Genomic DNA, 19,251 nt, shown 5'->3' with positions numbered 1-19,251 from the left:
CATTCACTTTACTATACAGTATATCAGCCGTTGGTATGCGAGTTTGTCAAAAACGAAAATAAATAAGAAAATTTGTAAAACAAAATGAATTGTAAATGTGAACCATTTATATTTTGCCTCCTTGTGGTAGGATATTTCCAGCATTTCCGAACTTTCAAATAATCATTTTAGATTTAATAATATTAAAGGTAGTAGATCCGATTCGCAAACATCTCCAATATCAGTCAAATGTCATATTAACCATGCTAAGAAGGTTTTCTTTGTGAAATTTGGAGGTCAGTGAAATTCAAAAATTAAACATCCATTAGCCATTGGAAGAAGTATATAAGCGCCCGATTGCAGACAGCAGGTGGCAAGGTGACCGTTGCAACTACGTACATTATTACCACCTCCGAAGGAAATGCACCAGTCCGACTACAGCCATCATCGAAAAATGAGATGGAATGCGGAATGTATTTGGTCGTTTTTGCTCCCAAACTTAACAGTTATGTTGTCAATAAGGCTGCTACGTATCTAGATAATGTCTCACATATAACTGTATCTGGATATTGCGTTGAAAATGATATTTGGCGAGAAACAAAAGCTTGAAATCACAGGAATTCACACTGCTGACAACGGCAGACAGTGAAGGTCAACGGCTCAAATTTTCGTAGGTAGTCTCGTCACGTGATAGTTCTGTATGGATTGTACACGTTCCCTATGACAGCAATTGTGAATGGGTAGTCTAGCTTTACTGCAAATTTGCGTCAGGACTGCTCAACCAATGGACAAGATTCTTATGTCACAAAAATGGGCAGAACCTCTACTTTCTGAAACCGTGCGCCCCAAGTTTGTGCGATCTTCCGTTCTGGAGATATCCCGTCTGGAAGAATTGCAAGACGGCAAAATATGCTCAAATTCGTCAAATTTGGACTGTTCGCCATAGACAATTCTACTCATAAGGTACTTTTCTGATCTAATTTGCGTCACTGCTACAAATGTTACAATAAAGATATATACACATAAATAATCCCTAAAGTGTCCACTTTCAGAATCCGGGCGCCCCAAGTTTGCTTCTTAAACAGTTTAAAAGTTATGGCAGATTTTGTGGAAAAATGCGTCGATTTTTGACCCGTTTTACGTGTTGTAGCGTTCGCGCGGAAGCGCGGCTTCGCAGATGACCGAAAGTTTTCAATATGTAATAGCTCGCACAAATTGATACATAACATTTGTGTTTGTGTGCATGGGGACGATCCGATGGTTCATACAACAAAAGGGTTTCGTACAATTATTTTTAACATTGTTAAACGTACTCTTCCACATTTACGTAGCATATAATGTGTCTTTATATTTATTTGGATTGTTATCTTGAGAATTGCTAAAAACCGTTATTATGAAAAAGTGGACCTTTCAGAATTTGGGGGGGTGCGTACGCACCCGACGCACCCCCCCTGGCTACGGGCCTGCTATAGTACGTAGATATACAAACTTAATCTTTCATCATTGTTGAGCTATGCGTTGCCATGCTTACAACATTTTTTCATTAAAAAGCATACAAAAATACTGTGGATTCAGCCAACTCCCTCAGTCGTCTTTTAGCATTTAGTTTGAAATTTGGCCCATGTGACCACTGTGGTATGTACAAAATGTGGATGTGCAAACTTAATCTTTTGCTATTGTTGAACAATGAATTGCCACGGTAACAGCATATCTTGAATAAAAGTCCTACGAAAATACGAAAATACTGTGGAAACAGTTAACCGTAACTTCCCTAGTCTTAGAGCATTTAGCTTGAAATTTGGCACATGTGATTGCTGTAGTACAAAAATGTGCAAATTTAATCTTTTGTCATTGTTGAACTATGCATTACTAAGGTAAAAACATTTTCCCCTATAAAGCATACAAAATACTGTGGATTCAGCTTACTCCCTCAGTCTTTGAGCATTTAGATTGGAATTTGGCACATATGACTGCCATGCTACACAGATGTGCAAACTCAATCTTTGGTCATTGTTGAATAATGCGATGCCAATGGTAACAGCATAATATTTTCAATGGAAATCATGCAAAAATACTGTGGAAACCTCCCTGAGTCTTGAGCATTTAGGTTGAAATTTGGCACACGTGACTGCTATGTTATGTAGATGTGTGAACTTACAGGTGTTTTAAAGGTGAGTGAAATAATATTTCTACAGGGTCATTGGCACCTCCATGCCTTCAATTGTCCCTGATGTTGGGAACTTAATTAATAATTTCATGAATTTTTACATGCAAAAATAGATAAATAAATGAATAAAATGAATAAAACACTTAAAATATGAGAGAGAGCAAAGAAATCATTTGCAAAACTCATCAAATATTTTTGAATGAAAAAAAATGTATTCATTTTCCTCCATTTTTATTTGTTTTTGAGTGGTTCCCTTCTGTGTTTTATTGTTTTTCTATAAGTTTGTTGAGTAAGTCTCATAACCATGTGAAAGTATAAAAACAGCTAATTATCTCTATTTAGAAAGACTTACCACCTTTCTCAGAAGGAAACTTTTGTGAGGTAATTTTTTGTTTTGTTTTATCTGTTCAATCAATCAATGGGAGCAGTTTTATAAAATTTGTACAATTATTATTCATAAGGCCTGACTGTTAGTCATTGAAGCTATTTGAAAATTAACAATATGACATAATTTTGAATGAAATTGTGTATGTCTTTTATTTATCCTAAGTTTGTATCATCTGAGCGATTCATATCCAAGATGCCATAATGATTGCAGTGTTTTTGAAATGATGAGAAAGCACATGAAGCATCCTAGTATTTTGCATGAGTTCTGCCTGTAAATGTACATGTATATTGCCTAGATTTAACAACTGTCAGTATTCTTCTTTTCTGATACAGCATTTTTTTTTTTGTACGAATTCCCATGTGTATTACAAACACCACATATCAAGTACCAAACTGTAACACCCCCCCCCCCAAAAAAAAATGGAAATAAAGAAATTTATTTCAACAATAAACACAAATCTTACTATATCATTTATAATTACTTGGTATCTGTTGATAGATGTACTGAGATATGTTTTGTGGAGTAAAAAGGAGATAGAATGAAAGACAAAAAATTGAGTTGATGAGTGACTTGTCTTACCTTTGTCAGAAATCATGGAGAGTGAAAGCCTAAACATGTTTGAAATCCATCATATGAGACAAATTCATCGCATTTAGTTGACAATTACACACTAATATTGTCAATTTCAACAAACCAGAACATACGCATCATAAAAAAAATCATAAACATGATAATAGGTCCTACAATATGCACTCCAGCATCTGTCCAAAGGCCTACACTGTTGTATATAATTTTGCTGAAATTACAGCAAAATTTGGTCTGCATGGAAAGACCTGCACATACATCATGTTTCCTGAGCATTTGTGATGGTCCAAGAAATTTGCTGTAATTACAGCAAAACTTGTTCTGCTGATATCAGTACTCCAGAAGTACCCTCCTAGATGCACTCACCAAGTTTTGCTGAAATTGCAGCAAAACTGTTGATGCAAGTGGATTGTTGAGAATTGTGGAAAATCAAGGGGATTGTCATGTTTTGCTGTGTAATTTCAGCACTTTTCACCTCTTGGACAACCTGTAGCCATGTGGAGGATTCATGTGGTTTTTAAGGGAATTATGGGAAAACTTGACAATGCTTGCATTTGTCATTTCCAACCACACTCTGTTTTTTGTTGTTGTTGTTCTATGCATATTTTTTTCATTGCTATGCTGTATCTTGAGTGTATTTTTAATGTATTCATGGTCCTTTGTTAACAATGTCTGGTATTCAGCCTCCAGGTTGTGATGGATATTGATGAACAAAATTTCAATTAAATTCAATTCAAAGATATATAACATACATATGACTGCAAACGCCTGTCTATGTCATATTTTGCATGTACACCAATATTTACATTACTCATATTTCATAGGCACACGATTATTTTTGTGGAGGTGTAATGCATTCAAAGTTGAGAAAAATATCTGCTAGACTACTTACAAGTAAGATGCAGAGCTTTTAACTCTTTATGTGCCATGGTGGAAACCCCCTGAGTGCCACGTTATTCTGAGACACGAAGGTAGTCATTCTTTGAGAAAGAATTCTGTTTTTCCAATTTGTATAACTTCTACAAATTTCTGTTAAGATGGACATAATGGTAGGCAAAGTTAAAGAGGAATGCCAAGCTTTGTTTCGATATAAATTGTATGACGAATCTATTTTCAATTTTTCTTTTGAATCACTAGTTGCTCCATTACTGTAAAGACATGACTTTTGGACATAAAACCGTAACAGAAACTTAGATTATATGAGCAAATCTAGTTGGGAACACCACTTGATAGTCAATCACCACATAGAATGCAAGCCGTATATGAGAGGAACAAAAGCACGAGAAACGCTTTCATTGTGCCGCAGGATTAGCAGTGATTAGCGATTTATCGATCGGTTTTGGCGGCTTTGTTTGTTGAGCAGAATATGCGAAGTTGGCACGCCGTCGACTGAGTCGGACGTGCGAACGTGGCACATAAAGAGTTAAGATCGTCGGGTGCCCGTGCATTGGCCGCTAACGCAATACAAATTGTATTGCGTTAGCGGCCAATGCACGGGCACCCGACGAGATGGTGTAGCTGTATGAGTTCTCTGAACAAATGCAGACTAGCTATGGTAGATATGCCTAGCTCAGAGAGAAACTAAGTGTGAGATTATGTAATCATGTGTACTGCCAGAGGGAACAAAGCAACCAAGCAGGGAAGTAGGAGTAACCCCTCCACAGTAAGGACCTGAACATCTTTAAGGTCTAAATTGTGCAATCTGGTAAATACTAAATATGATTTTGGCTCATTTTGAAAGAAAAAAAAATATATCCCTCAAAATAAGTTCTGCAATAACAGTTTTATTCATCATATTTCTCTTATACCCACATCATCTTCATTAAATAAGACATCATAGACACCTCATTTGCTATGACTGGGTGTTCCTTGAATGTGCATAACAGCTGAGTCACAACAATTCTGCTATTGATGATGTCCTGTTTTGATGAAAAGAAGCCCCTGGAATAAGCAATGCTGAAATGTGAGCACTTTAAAAAACAAAAACATTAGACGATTGTTTGCGCAACCTACGAAGTTTATGATTAATTTCAGTCCATAGATACTACAGCAGTTTTTAATTCAGATACAAAGCCTGGAATCTAATGATATTCTCACAATGCATTCTCTTCTAGCACACACCTTCCCTGTAAATACAAAACAAAATAATGGGGATTATACTCTTTGACAAAACATATTTGCTTCATTTTGCAACATCTCATATTTTATCTTTCCTCACACTCAGTAGTACTGTGCATTCCAGGAATGCATTATGTATACAAGTGAGTTGTCATTGTAAAGAAAATTTATCAGGCTTTCTTTAATCTGATGTCACATTTAAATGAAATTATGTATCTATAAGAGAAATCTAATATATTAAGCTGGAATTGCATAACTTTTCTGAGGCCTGAAGTGTTTAATATTATTTCACAAAATGTGACTTTTATGGAATATTCACTTGTGTAATTCATATTGAAATCAAATCAGAAAAAAAAAGAGGAAAAGATGAAAAGAATCATACTAACTGGAGCAGTGCCTGCAAAGCCATCCTCTGCTGTGTTGACTGTAGGGAATTCCCCTTGCCAGATGTTGACTCTGTGCTTGTCGTTTGGCATCAACTTGTTGCCCCATGGAAAGAGCCTGAGATGGACATGGAAGTTAACTCTGTGAGCCCCTCAGGCAACAGACTTGTTTTAAAAGTCAACTGCACTTTGAGTTCTGGTCCAGAGGGGGTTAACAGCAGAGTAATTCAGCAACAGATGAAGAATTCAGAGTCTCTGATTCCATGTATATAGAGAATGTGAATTGTCTTATACTCAAACGAACAGCTGGAAAGAGGTTATACCATGATGCTGATAAACAAATACATGTATGTGCCTGTTGCTCCTGAATTCCATTATATTAGTTTGACATTTTTTATCTTATTTTATTATGATTTCCACTTCTATCTAATATGGAATACAGTGTATGCATTCCAGAGCCGACAGTGTCAAGATGATTATTCTCTAAAAGTTAATTCTTGCAAATGCACTCCCAAAAAGTTTAACGCAGCAAATGGCAATCAGATTCATAAATGTGTACAAATTGGAATGACTGATCGAACAATACCCAACTGGTTGTGACAATTTTTTCAACCAAGAATAGATTGAAAAAATATTTGCAGCCTTCTCTTGCATAATTGTGAAAGTGTACATCTGAATGTATAATTAAGTCCACTTATTCAGAAGTACATTGTATTTGACTTTCAAGAGGGTGTTATACTTCATAATTACCTGTTTTTCAATCCACCCCTGGCAGCATTCTCCCACTCGGCTTCAGTTGGTAGTCTCTTTCCAGCCCACTGGCAATAAGCTGTGGCATCATTCCAGGACACATGCACAACAGGATGATCCATTCTGGGGAACATGAGCAATATTTGGTATCGTTTAGATACTTCAGCTGAACTTCTAACAACAACAGAATTATACACTTCAAACAGGTCCACCTCTCCCCTCCCCCACCCCTCCAAAAAGAAGAAGAAGAAGAAGAAAAAGAAGAAGAAGAAGAAGAAGAAGAAGAAGAAGAAGAAATAGATAATTCAGGTATGATATATAGATAAATATAGATAAGCACAAATATCATATATTCAGATTTAATTCAGATACATCAAGTTACAGTATCATTACACTATGCATCCTGTGAAGCGCTGAGATTGGCAGTGAGTCACTGTGTCATTCACTATCAAAATTCCCAAAGAGCAGCATGAAAAATCAAATGAAGATATTATTTTTCACATCCCAAGCCACAGACATATGACTTTCAGCTTGTTTGATGACACACAGACATTGAGCAGTTTGAGTTTACACAGCTCTGCCATATGAAATTGCAATAAATTCTGCAAATGTGGCATTTTTAGTGCTTTAATTTATTGACTGACATAACAACCATAAAAAATAAGCAAACTTCTAAAGAAAGAGAAAAATATTCCCTACAGACTGATAAAAAAAATGAGAGAAATTGGATGAAAATAAGGAAGACATAACATTTTTAAATTTCACCTTTTTTCAGAAAACATTTCTTGACCAGTCTTTGGTCCCAGCACTCCCTTGCCCTGTGACCCCCATTACAGAATTCATGGATCCACCCCCCTGAATGGCACTAGTTGTTGGGACACTCTGAAGGTCCACAAGGGGAAAATTGTTGGGGGAAAAAAATAAAAGAGAGATTTTGGGAATATAGCTCCAGTTTTTCCCCTACCTGGAAAGAATTTCAGAATCTGGTCCCTCAGGATGTCTCCAGTCTGCACCTTTGACTGGAAGCCACCATGGGGCTGCTGCAACCTGTTGTGATATAAATTTGCTGTTTAGGGCAATCCAATCAAGTAAAGTGCAGGAATGTGCTGTGCATGGACACTGACCCCAACTACAAATGAAAAGTACCCTCCTGGGTTAGCTTTCTGAGACCACAAACCAGTCACTTGTGAATTGTTCACACATGAGCTTCAGGTCAGCGAGAGAAAAATAAGCAGTTCTCTCAGACCATTATGCATAAGAAGTCCTCACATTACCTTTCGAAGCTCTGCTGCCAGAACACCATTAATCAAGAAAAAAATAAAGCCTTGATCATCATCATTGCTACAATCATTGTGCTAATTTTATGTTATTTCTAGCTGTAGAGCTGAGCCCGCTCCATTGATCTAGGACATCCCTGTGTAACAGAAGAAATATCTATGAGAATGTGTCGTGGCCAAATTAAATACCCTTGGACTAAACAGTCAGAAAACTTATTTTTTTCTTCCCTTTCCTCCCCTGTTTTCGAGTGCTTGGTATCTCATTTTCAATTTAGCACAAAATTACCATTAACAGCACAGTGAGTATTAGAGTACAGAAGGAGCATTATCATAGATTACTGCCTAGAGAAATATAAATATCAATTGCACACAAAAAAACTCACCCAAACATACAAAGTGCATGAATACATAGCACTGCGCATAATTTCATCTTTTATCTGCATTGAATGACTTTCTGAATATTGTTAACTAAATATTCATTAATGATTCAAAATACTCACTGCTTGTTCAATTTCTTTTTTCACTTCTTCACTTATTCTTGCTTCCAATACAAACGAATCTCCAAATGTCTCTGCCTGGAAGGAAAATGTTATCATTCAAGACAATATTAAGTCATTTATCTCCTGGAAAGACACCACTTTTGGCTGCGTGAACGATGTCATTATATGCAGACTAACATGAACACTAAAATGCACCCATCAAGTCTTCTGACAAATTCTTGGGAACAATTCCCTAGATTCCCCGCCTCCTAATTTTGATATACCACTCTACACTACCCTACCTTCGTTAGAGTACACACACCGTATACAATACCCTAACACTCGTCAAAATAATGTGTATGCGTGTTACATGTACCCATTTTAATATGGGTAGGGTAGTGTAGAGTGGTATGGGAAATTAGTGAGGGGGATAAGGAACTCTTTCCACTTTTTTTGCTGGTTTCTCAAAATTCATAATGTAATGACAAAATTGCACTCTGCACTACACTCTAGGTTCACCAGTCCCATTATTATCAGTCTATGACCCGTGTCACACTATAGATGTAGGAATAGCAACCTTGAACCTTGAAGAGATACGTATTGTATTAAATCCCTGAAGCAGCTCTTTCCGAACTACACTGGGATGTGAACCATGAACAATTGCAGGGATGTGTGAAAGTAGCCAAAGTGAGAACCAAGTGGGAATTAGTTTCTCAACATACAAAAGACAAAAATGATGGTGCCAGAGAGATGAGCCCCAAGGGTGACGATAGCTATGTGCCGGAAAAGCTAGTGGTTGATAGTGATGTTGTGGAGGAGGTGGACTCGTGCTTTCAATTACTTAGGGGTGATAATTAACGATGAGAGCTATGCTAAGTTGCAAAGGCAGCATCTATCAGCCTGGTTCTTCTTTGGAACGATATAGGAGTATCCACCAGCAGACAAAGATACATCTTCTCTGGTCACAGGTGTATCCGACTACCACAGGGCTGCCAACACTTGAAACTGGTTGAGAGTGAGACTCCAATGGGCCAATGCTATAATTTAGGAGTCAAAATGCATGAGATCAATAGAAATGCATGCAAATGAAATAAAGTTTTAGAGTGAGAAAGGACCAAAATGCGTGAGTCTCACGCTCAATGCGTGAGAGTTGGCAGCCCTGCTACCACTTACCGGGAAGAGCCATGAGCACTAAAAATATCTGAATTGGAGAAACAATACAGAATTTTGAAAACTGGTCGTACCACAGAATGCTGGGAATCAGCTGGATAGAGAAGAAGACCAACAACTGAATGCAAAATATATTACAGATTGGCCACAGCAGGAAACCGATGAATTTCTGCAACAAACTGAAGCTGCAGTACTTTGGCCATGTCATGAGACTGAGAGTGGAGGGATTTGTGGCCGATTTCATCACAGGGGTGCTTTGGGGGACACAACACTACGGGCAAAGTCTATCAAAGATCTTTCTGAAGAACAACTCAAAACTCAATCCTGCCCCTGTGGAAGCCACAAAGTACCTCAGCACCACAATATGTAATATCCGATCAGAACTGGAATTGGAAGAAGCACGTTGACAATATTTGCAGAAAGGCTAACCGCAGCAGCGACCCCAACACGTACCGTATAGGGTGTTACTGGTTACAGCGCCCCGCACTGGGGTTACTGAAAGGCTAACAACACCTTGGCCTTCCTGAGAAGAAAATCTACAAACTGTGTACCTCGACTCACCAAAACTCACAGCCATCGCAGCATACAGAACACTGGTCAGACATCTAGTGTTGAATGGGGAACCCATTGACCAACAAATATGTCTAATTCCGCGAAAAACTTCTCATTTATAGTAATGACGTCGAGGATCTGCTGGGTCAGTTTTCGCAAAAACTGACCAAACAAATGTCATTTACTATAAATAAGAAGTTTTTCGCGGAATTAGACAATTGTCGGTCAAGGGAACCCACTCAAATCAATGAAGATCTATGATTGATTCTAAGTCCTATTTCTTGCGTATGTTCTCGCCTAGTCGCAGAGTGACCAACTCAGTAAATAATTTACAAATTTAGTCCACAACTTACTTACTTACTAATACTATTACTAGTAACTACTGGGCCCCGTCTTATAAAGCCTTCAAATCAATCACAAGTCCCCAAATCAATCGCAACTTGCACTGAAGCTCACATGAAACATGTGATTGATTTCTATCACAAGTCTTTATAAGACAGGCCCCTGGTAGTTTTCAAGGTTTATGTCTAAGTTCTACAAAACTCAAGCAATCAGCGCTGCGCGCTGGGGGTCGGGGAGAAACTTACCTCTGTCGCGTAACCAGTTGCATTAACAAATTTCGCGAATTCAGAGTTGCTCACTTCGAATACATCGAAGTAGTACGGTCTAAGAGTTACTCGCCTGGCCGGACCTTCCCCGTCTAGATAGATCTTCACCTCGTCCGTTCCCATTTGAAAAGTCCCGCCTTCAATGTAAATCATCTGGTTAGTCCGTGGGACAGAATCAGAAGCTAGTGGCTCAATCGGTTGGTTTGCCTCTCGAGAATACTTTGAAGCTGGTTTTTCTGCGTGACCGTCATCGTCGTGGTCGTAATCATGATGCAAAGTTGCTTGGTTGTCGTGATCGTGCTGCCTGTTCAACGCAGACGAACCGCAGCCGCAGCCTTCCTCGCTATCAGTAGTGTCATCAGCTTTTTCGCCGGGAGCGCTGCCGTATACAGTTGCTGAAGAGTCGATACGGTCTTCCCCTGAGCTCGGGCTTGTCGATTTATCCATTTCAGCACTGTTTGCATGGATAACCAGAACCACGATAAAAAATATCGATCCTGTAATGACATTCATAATGGGTATTTATTGAGCATTTAAAACTCTAACTTGGTAGTGTCGTCAAGAAGGCAGATATGTCACACTGGTACAGAACTTGCACTCTCTCTGGCCGCCTTCCTCGGCTCGAAACTCACATCGTAGACGCTGCTAGTCATGCGTACTTCCGTACACCTGGGAACGAGTACGTGTGCTGTGTTGACTGGATGGATGCGGTGTGTGTACGTGTGCATGCGATATACTGAGTAGTTTGCGGGCACAAACCCTTGTTTGTCGTAAAGGAGTCTGCGCCAAGATACTACATGTACCTCTCCAGCACTGTCCCATAATAGACCCTGTGTTGTAGCTTCTCGGAGAAGAGGCATGCAGTTTGAAGTTTGAAGTTTGATTTATTACTCAACGACCCTCATGGGGTATGGGAGTACAATGTCAATTGAAAATACACAAAATAGAAAAATTTCAAATAAGAATTAACACAATCATGTATAATACAAATATATACAAGATATCAACATACTTTTCAAATATAATTTGCATAAAAGTATGTTATAAATAATATACTATACAAAATGTAATAAATCACATGAATTACGAACGATGCAGGCACTGCCTGATGCAAATAATCATGCAAAGGTTATATAGAATAAACTAAATCAAACGAAATAATAAAGTGCAGTAACTAACTAAAAAAGGACATTATTACCTTACAAAACCTCGAAATGTTTGACAAAGTCTTTTTCTTAGTGGAATTGAACAATTGGTCATATTTAAATGTGTTAGGATACTTCCTATAATATTTTTCGAGAAATCTTTTACGTTCTGTCTTAAAGAAGGGACATACAAACAAATAATGAAATTCATCACCAATATCATTTTGAGAACAATAGGTACACAAACGTTCAATTCTTGGAATGTCTTTGTATTATAACGCCCAGACATAACACTATTGGAAGCTTATGATTAAGGCAACGAAAACGCCGGGTGTTAAAAATTTCCTATCATTTTCATTAAGACGAATCAGATACTTTTCAAAGCATTTTTGCTGCTTAAAAATTCTATAAACAGTGCATTGATTGTTTAACTCAACATCGCTGTGTCACTCCTGTTGACTCATATCTTTAATTTTTGTATCTATTATTCTTTTGAATGAAGATAAAGATAGATTACTTGCTTGACTCTTCCACACGTCACAAAGGCCTATGATAAGCTATCAAGAGTATGCTTTACTTTGAAAATCCAACCCATCTGATTTTTCCCCTTCAAAAAGAAGAAAAATTCAAAGCTATAAATGATGCTTGATAATTTAGCTGATTTCCCATTTACGAGACGATACCAGAACATTAGCATTCGACTAGTAACAATTTTTTTTTCTAATTTGTAGTGCCCAAGTTCACCGTAAGTCATGCAATTAGGAGTTCTCTTGTTCAGACCAAGCAATTCTTTACAGAACTTCAAATAAAACGTTTCAATTTGAATTACATTTTCAAAACCCCAAACCTCACATCCATAACAGAATTGGTAATATCAATTGATTAAATAGCTCAAGTTGAATATCAACGGGTAGACAAAGAGATGCAATTTTGCTCTTCATGGAGTACATAGCTCTTTGTGCTTGAGTTACTTGTTTATTTATAGCTTTTTTGAAGCTATTGTTATAGTTGAAAATTGTTCCTAAATACACATACTCATCAATTACACTTAAAAGTTCATTGGCAAAATAAAACTTTGGAATATTTTTAACTTTTCCTCTAGAAAAAATAACAACCTTCGTCTTTGTGGTATTAACAGTAAGATGCCACAATTGGAAATAATCAGAAAGAGCGTTAAGAGCATTTTGTAAATCATTCGCACTTTCAGCAAGTACAATAGTATCGTCAGCGTACAAAAGAGTGAATAAATTTATATAAACATCCATTTCATTCTCATAAAAGCAATCGTGAATTGATGTAGATAGAGAGCTCAGATCATTGTATCTCTCTTGTAAAAAAGATTCAAAATCATTCAGATACAGTGCAAATAAGATTGGAGACAAATTTTCACCTTGTCTTATACTCCTACGTTACTCTGAAAAAAAAATCGGATTTCTTACCACCATATGAAATACAAGATTTAGCGTTGTCGTATATTTTGACTATTATACACGCAATAATTTTCCATCAATCCCGTCCTTCAATAATTCAATCCAAAGCGAACTTCGATCAACTAAATCAAAAGCTTTTTTATAATCCACAAAAGCACAATACAATTTTTTCTTTTTTTTTTTGTAAATGCTAATCAACAATTGCGTGCAATGAAAAAATATGATCCATCGTAGAATAACCTGACCGGAAACCGGCTTGAACTTCACCAAGTAGATCATAAGAGTCAATGAACAAAGTAAAGCGTTCATTTAGAATAGCAGTGAATAGCTTACCAACACAACTTAAGAGGGTGATACCCCTGTAGTTATCAGCAGCATCAGGTGAGCCTTTTATACCTTACTGAACAAAGGTTTAATCAAGCCTACCACCCAGCTTGAGGGTATTATACCTGTGTCAAGCACTACATTAAACACTTTGGTAACAAGTTTCAAAAGAGATTTAGAACTATTCTTTAACAATTCGTTTAGAATCATATCATCCCCATCACAGGAGCCTTGTCGTGGACGTTTAAGCTGCTGTATCACTTCAGACTCCTCAATTCTTCGATTCAATTCATAATTCATATCAATGCCATAATCAAGTTCTACGACATCAGTATTCGAAGCTTGATTGTTTAAGCTTTTAAAGTGTTCAAAGAAATCTTCTATTGAAATGTTCGAAGGCGCTGTAGTTCCTTTTTTGTTTCTACTTATAATATTCCAGTAATCTTTGGGGTTTTTATTTTTCAAACTCCTTATGTTAGTATGTAAGTCAGCAAAGTATTTTCTTCTCTTTGATCGTACAAAGTTTTTATAACTCTTGCCAATTGTTCTATTTTCATCCATATAATCTGATCTATTTTCTCGACATTTGTTCTTAATTTGCATGAATTTTTTCCTATGTTCTTTGCACTCTTTATCAAACCATGGCTGTGAGCTAGAAAGAGTCGTTTTGCTAATATGCGATTTACTCTTCATCTCGTGCAGCATTCCAGATGAAGAAGCCGCATTAACATACACTTCTTGCAATAGATTGATCGCTTTGTCGATGTCCTCTTGACCAACATTATCAACATTAAATGGACTCGATAAAGGAATCTAATTCGGATATAGCAAAAGCGTTCAAACCATTTTACAAACTCAGACTTCCTATCGTTATTCCATTTAATCCTTCACATTTTTGTGTTATAATTGTTATCATCCTTTTCGGAATTACTGGCCGTTTTGTCAACACTTTTCAAACAAGGAACAGCTGATGACGTTTTTGCATGGATACTTAAGACGATCGGGCAATGTTGGTCGGACAAGAGTTCATCAAACATAGGGCCTATCCACATAAAATTTACTGAGGTTCATAAATAGTTCAGATGAGGCTATTGCGCAGTCAATGGTGCTAACATCTGCACATGTAACGCTACCTTTACCTTTATCATCACCAACTCTACCGTTAACAATATGCATATCTAAACATTTACACAGTTCTATCAATTTAAATCCCTTGTTATTGGTTATGTGGTCCATATTGTATCTGCCGGTGCAAATACCAAGAGACTCAAGCTCATTTCTTGCATTAAAAATCGAATCATTCATAAAATGCAAACCAGTTTCATTTTGAATTTCATCCTCAATAGTAACAAAATCTTGGAGACAAGCCGTCCTAGAATTAAAATCACCAACCAACAGCAAAGGAATGTCGTACTTCGCTTGGATATTGATGCAATCTCGTACTTCGCTTGGATATTGATGCAATCATTTCTAATGGTATCAAATGAAGGGGTCGGTGCATTATAGTGTTAACCCACACTTTGGTGAAAAATGAGTTACATGCATTTACACCATCCTGAATCACTGCTCTATAATCCCTAAAAATATCATTTTGAAATTTAAGCAATAAATGGGTTTTTAATGCAGGCATCTTTTTGCCCCGAAAATTAATCACATCTTAGGCAGGAATATAATGCTAAGCCACACTTTTCAAGATGGCGACCTCCATGGTAGCAGACGGAAGGGTGTCATAAAAATTTCTAAATCTGAACAGTGAGGAAACTTTTTTCATCTACTAAAATGAGTGATTCTGATTCATATCATAACTTGTACTCTTCTGCCAGTTATGAAAATGGAGATGAGATAAACATTAATGAAATTTTAAGCATTTAATGAGTATTTTTTTTTGTACTGTTGGGGTTAGCACTATTTTCATGCTAATTCTACTAATCATGACATTTTTCGCCAGTTTTTTTTTAACTTATCAGGAAAATACCACAATCACTGGTTTTAGGAGTATTTTAGCATTGTGCATTATGACCTATAAGAAAATTAATCAACATTCATGGTCTGTCCCAGCACCTTAAAGTTTCATTTGTGGGTTAGCACTTTATTCATGCTGACATTTCGCTTCAAAAGGAAAGCTTCCTCAAAATTAATCAGTAGTTAAATAACTGATGAAATATATTCAAAATATAAATCTTCATTTGCTATGTGTGTTTTTTTCATCGAAATGGCTTACCAGTGTATTGTCTCTAAATAAAGGTTATGATTTTTTTCCCGATGCAAGTGTGATCTGAAAACGTTCATATGGGTAAAAAAAATGTACGGATAGCTGGATGTTTGGACATGTGCCTTAGGCCTATAGTATAATTCTTACAGAGTTAGATCACTAGTGAAACAACATTTGAAATTGTCATTGATTAATTTGTAACTTCTTTTGAATAAATTGCAATTTTGCTATGCTTTCATATAGGAGATTAGCTATAGACAGTAGAAAATGGATGAAAACAAAATGCATTTTTAATATCGATTATTTTACCTCAAATTTTAAAAAAAAATTCCTGCCGCTGTCAATACAGCTGTGCTTCCCTGTAGTTTCTTACATGTAACAATAACCGAGACACGATACTTACATGTATAACATCCTTGGAAAGGATGTTACATCACCGCTTTGAGAGCTTTCAGCGTTTATTGATTTAAATTGAGAAACCGTATAGAGGTATCAACAACGTGGAACTATGAATTTTATACGACAGCGTTAGATTTGAAAAATAATGTTTGCAGTTATATCATAAATTTTATGATATAACTGCAAACATCATTTTTCAAATCTAACGCTGTCGTATAAAATTCGTAGTTCCACGCTGTTGATACCTCTATACGGTTTCTCAATTTAAATCAATAAACGCTGAAAGCAATCAAAGCGGAATTTAAAGCATCAATGCTGATACTGAGTAGTATAGTGTTTTTTTTTTAACGTAATTTAATTGTGAGTCAATAGCTCCCTTTTTTCCACTACTGAATTTACCCTTTAAACTCGGTATTTATCATGCATTTTTATGAAGAAGTCTCCATGTTGGAAAGAAAATGTATTTGCTGTATTCTGTTACAAATTTCACAGTTATTTTTTTTCACAGGGTTGTTTTCAAGATTAATTTGCAGAAAAGTTTCCTTCAAATTAATTTGGAGATTTGTGATTGATAAAACTATTGAAAGCATATAGATTTTTCACTTTTTCGTGTATGTTTTTGTCACCGTAACAGCTTTTACATGAGAACATTTTTTTCTTGTTCCTATCAAAATGATATTCATGATCCAAATGTAGTCTGAAAACGTGCATATAGGGTAAAATGTATGTGCATAAACACACCAACTCGGTATGATACGTAAACTATTTTAGTCTTATTCGGTACATTGTATTTCAGCGTGTATGGTCTATCCGAATATACGAAATCTATAAGTGTTTAGACTTCCAAAGAGATTTTTTCCCAGTTTTTTAAAATGTTCTTTTCATGGATTTTTGGCCATTAAGAGTTAGTCATTCATTTTGTGATAAGAACTTTCCTGCATAATTTCACACAGCCTGCATTTACCAACGAACATGGAGGAGGAGGATTCATTGAGGCATGTACAGTCATAATTCTCATGCAACACTATTTTTTGGTAAATTCGTTGTCATACAAAGAAGGATTTTAGAGTACTATTGGTGATTTTGATACCCTAAACAAGAAAACCAATATAGCTAAACAAGGCCTTAATATCTACTTTATGGTATTTTATTCCCTTTAACAAAAGACATGATAATCTCTGGAATAATGTTGATATGTACCATTTTACTTTATTTTCTCTGATCTAGATACTCTAAATCTAAAATGCGTTATTTATGCATAATGCTGAAGAAGGGACTCTTTCCCTGCGCATGCTTTTAGGTACACAGATGTATAAAAATCCTCAATGAGATATAACCCCCCCCCCACAAATCATATTATTACTTTGTATGACACTGAATGCTTTGTCTTTTAAAACTTGAATTGTTGAAATTGTTTAATATCCACATTTCAAGATGTCTTTATGCGTAAAAAAATGACAGACCGATTGATTCTGTGCGCGTGTGTGCGTCTGAAATATATGCAAAGTTTGTCTTCATAATTCACACAGATTATACAATATACAGACAGTTAAAAACAAGTATATCTTATTTTAATTTCACGTCACAAAGGAGGGAAACTCAAATATTACATTAATTTTCCATTTTCCAAGAGATATTGATATTTTGTGAGTTTTCAAAATATAAAGAGTATTTGTATACACGACGGATTGGCTGCAAATAAAATGCTAAGCCAAAAATACAAAATGTGACTTGAAAAATCCTCTTGAATCCACCAAAATATCAGTGTAGTAAATTTCCCCAAGACACTGTTTAATCTTGAGTATGTAAAGGTCCATATACGAAAAAATTGGCCTTCTCGAGTCATTAACCTGATTTATGGATTTTTTTCAAACTTTCAAAAGCGATTATCTCAAAATGAACATTGTGTGGGTTAGCACTATAATGCACCGACCCCTTCAAATGCATCACTATCAAAATATTTTGAACCTTCATGCGGAACATAAACTGCCCCTATTAGAGCTGAAAAAACAGGTAAAACAAGTTTTATCCATAAAACTGAATCTGAATTTGTTTCATCCAATATCTCATAATTACTTTTATACTTATCTGAAATGATTATTGCGAGACCATGAACACCACCAAGAGCATGGGAACTTTTCAAATTCTTTTTCTTTGCAGTTATACAGTGAAAGTCGGGGAAGTACAAACCGGATCAATGGAGTCAGTTTTAGTTTCGGATAAACACACTATATCAAAATTCTTGATGTATTCTGTAAAAATTCCGTGATCACACTTTTTCTTGAGACCGCATAAGTTCAGGCCTATATTTTAAGATTGATTTTGCAGTGAGGTGTGATGCGTGTAATAGTCTTGGTGCACGCAGACTCTATTACGACTAACAAGGGTTTGTGCCTAGCCTGCAAACTCCTGTGTGACGAGTGCGATCTTTGATCGAGCAGGAGATTACGGTCGTGCAGCTAGCTAGCTGGCCGGCTGGGCATGCACTGCTGGCTACATGTGGCTTATGTGCCGGTACTTCGTTTCGAAAGGTAGGAAGTCATTTTAGTTTTCCTTAATCCTAACTCGTAACGTCACAATTTGAACAAGACTTTCAGGGCATTTTAATGTTTAGCAGGGCTCTCATAGTCTGTAACGTCATTCATGCGTTGTTGTTGCAGCTGCAGTGTGTGTACTATTAAAATGTAACGTTAGAATTCTTCGCTCGTGACCGGTGTGGTCCCATGCATTGGAATAAGAGTAGGCCCTAACATATACAGAGCGTATCAAAAAAAAAAGGTAATCCAACTTCGGAGGGCTGCCATTTCTTAATTGTCAGTTATGAAGAGCACAATGTTGGTTGTAAGGAAAGAGGAACTTTTCCTCTTTCCATTGATAAATAATTATGTTGACAATTGTCATGCATGACCAAGCACATGGACTTTATTAGACAACAATGTAATGACAAATTGCACTTTTTCCAAGTTTGCGCGTTATTGTGAAGGAGCAATGCATGTCTGATTGCATGGATTAGATCTGTCAATGAAAGTGGTCAAATCATCAGGCCAGCCTGCACGACTGCAGATTTGAGTTTTAGGGTTTCTTCTAACGTTTTATGGTTAATAACCCTCAACATGGCCACATTGTCGATATTTGGTCCTTCCCATCAAGGCGAAACCATTTAAAGTTTATCCATTTTAGTCTCTGACTCTTCATATCCATGACATGGTTTTCCACTGGGAGGCAGTGGGAGCTATGTGTTGAATTAATCCCGTCGCGGGGCGTTATACGTATTTGTCCGTATGG

General features: G+C 36.6%; 1 protein-coding gene across 1 annotated transcript in view; it reads right to left on the bottom strand.

Moving 5' to 3' along the window:
- Window positions 1-10,985, bottom strand: part of LOC139742403 (formylglycine-generating enzyme-like) — a 28,205-nt gene extending 17,220 nt beyond the window's left edge. Inside the window, exons 1-5 of the mRNA XM_071652975.1 lie at window positions 10,436-10,985; window positions 8,148-8,222; window positions 7,335-7,417; window positions 6,371-6,493; window positions 5,624-5,738 (exon numbers count right to left, since the gene is read on the bottom strand). Coding sequence (XP_071509076.1) covers window positions 5,624-5,738; window positions 6,371-6,493; window positions 7,335-7,417; window positions 8,148-8,222; window positions 10,436-10,969 — 930 coding nt within the window. The 5' untranslated portion in view covers window positions 10,970-10,985. The remainder of the gene's footprint in view (window positions 1-5,623; window positions 5,739-6,370; window positions 6,494-7,334; window positions 7,418-8,147; window positions 8,223-10,435) is intronic.
- Window positions 10,986-19,251: the final 8,266 nt, after the last annotated feature.

This window comes from Diadema antillarum, unplaced genomic scaffold (assembly GCF_040938485.1).
Source record: "Diadema antillarum isolate AM-2024a unplaced genomic scaffold, OU_Dant_1.0 seq00000998_RagTag, whole genome shotgun sequence".
NCBI classification, from domain to species: Eukaryota; Metazoa; Echinodermata; class Echinoidea; order Diadematoida; family Diadematidae; genus Diadema; species Diadema antillarum.
This window is presented reverse-complemented; position numbering and strand designations above follow the sequence as displayed.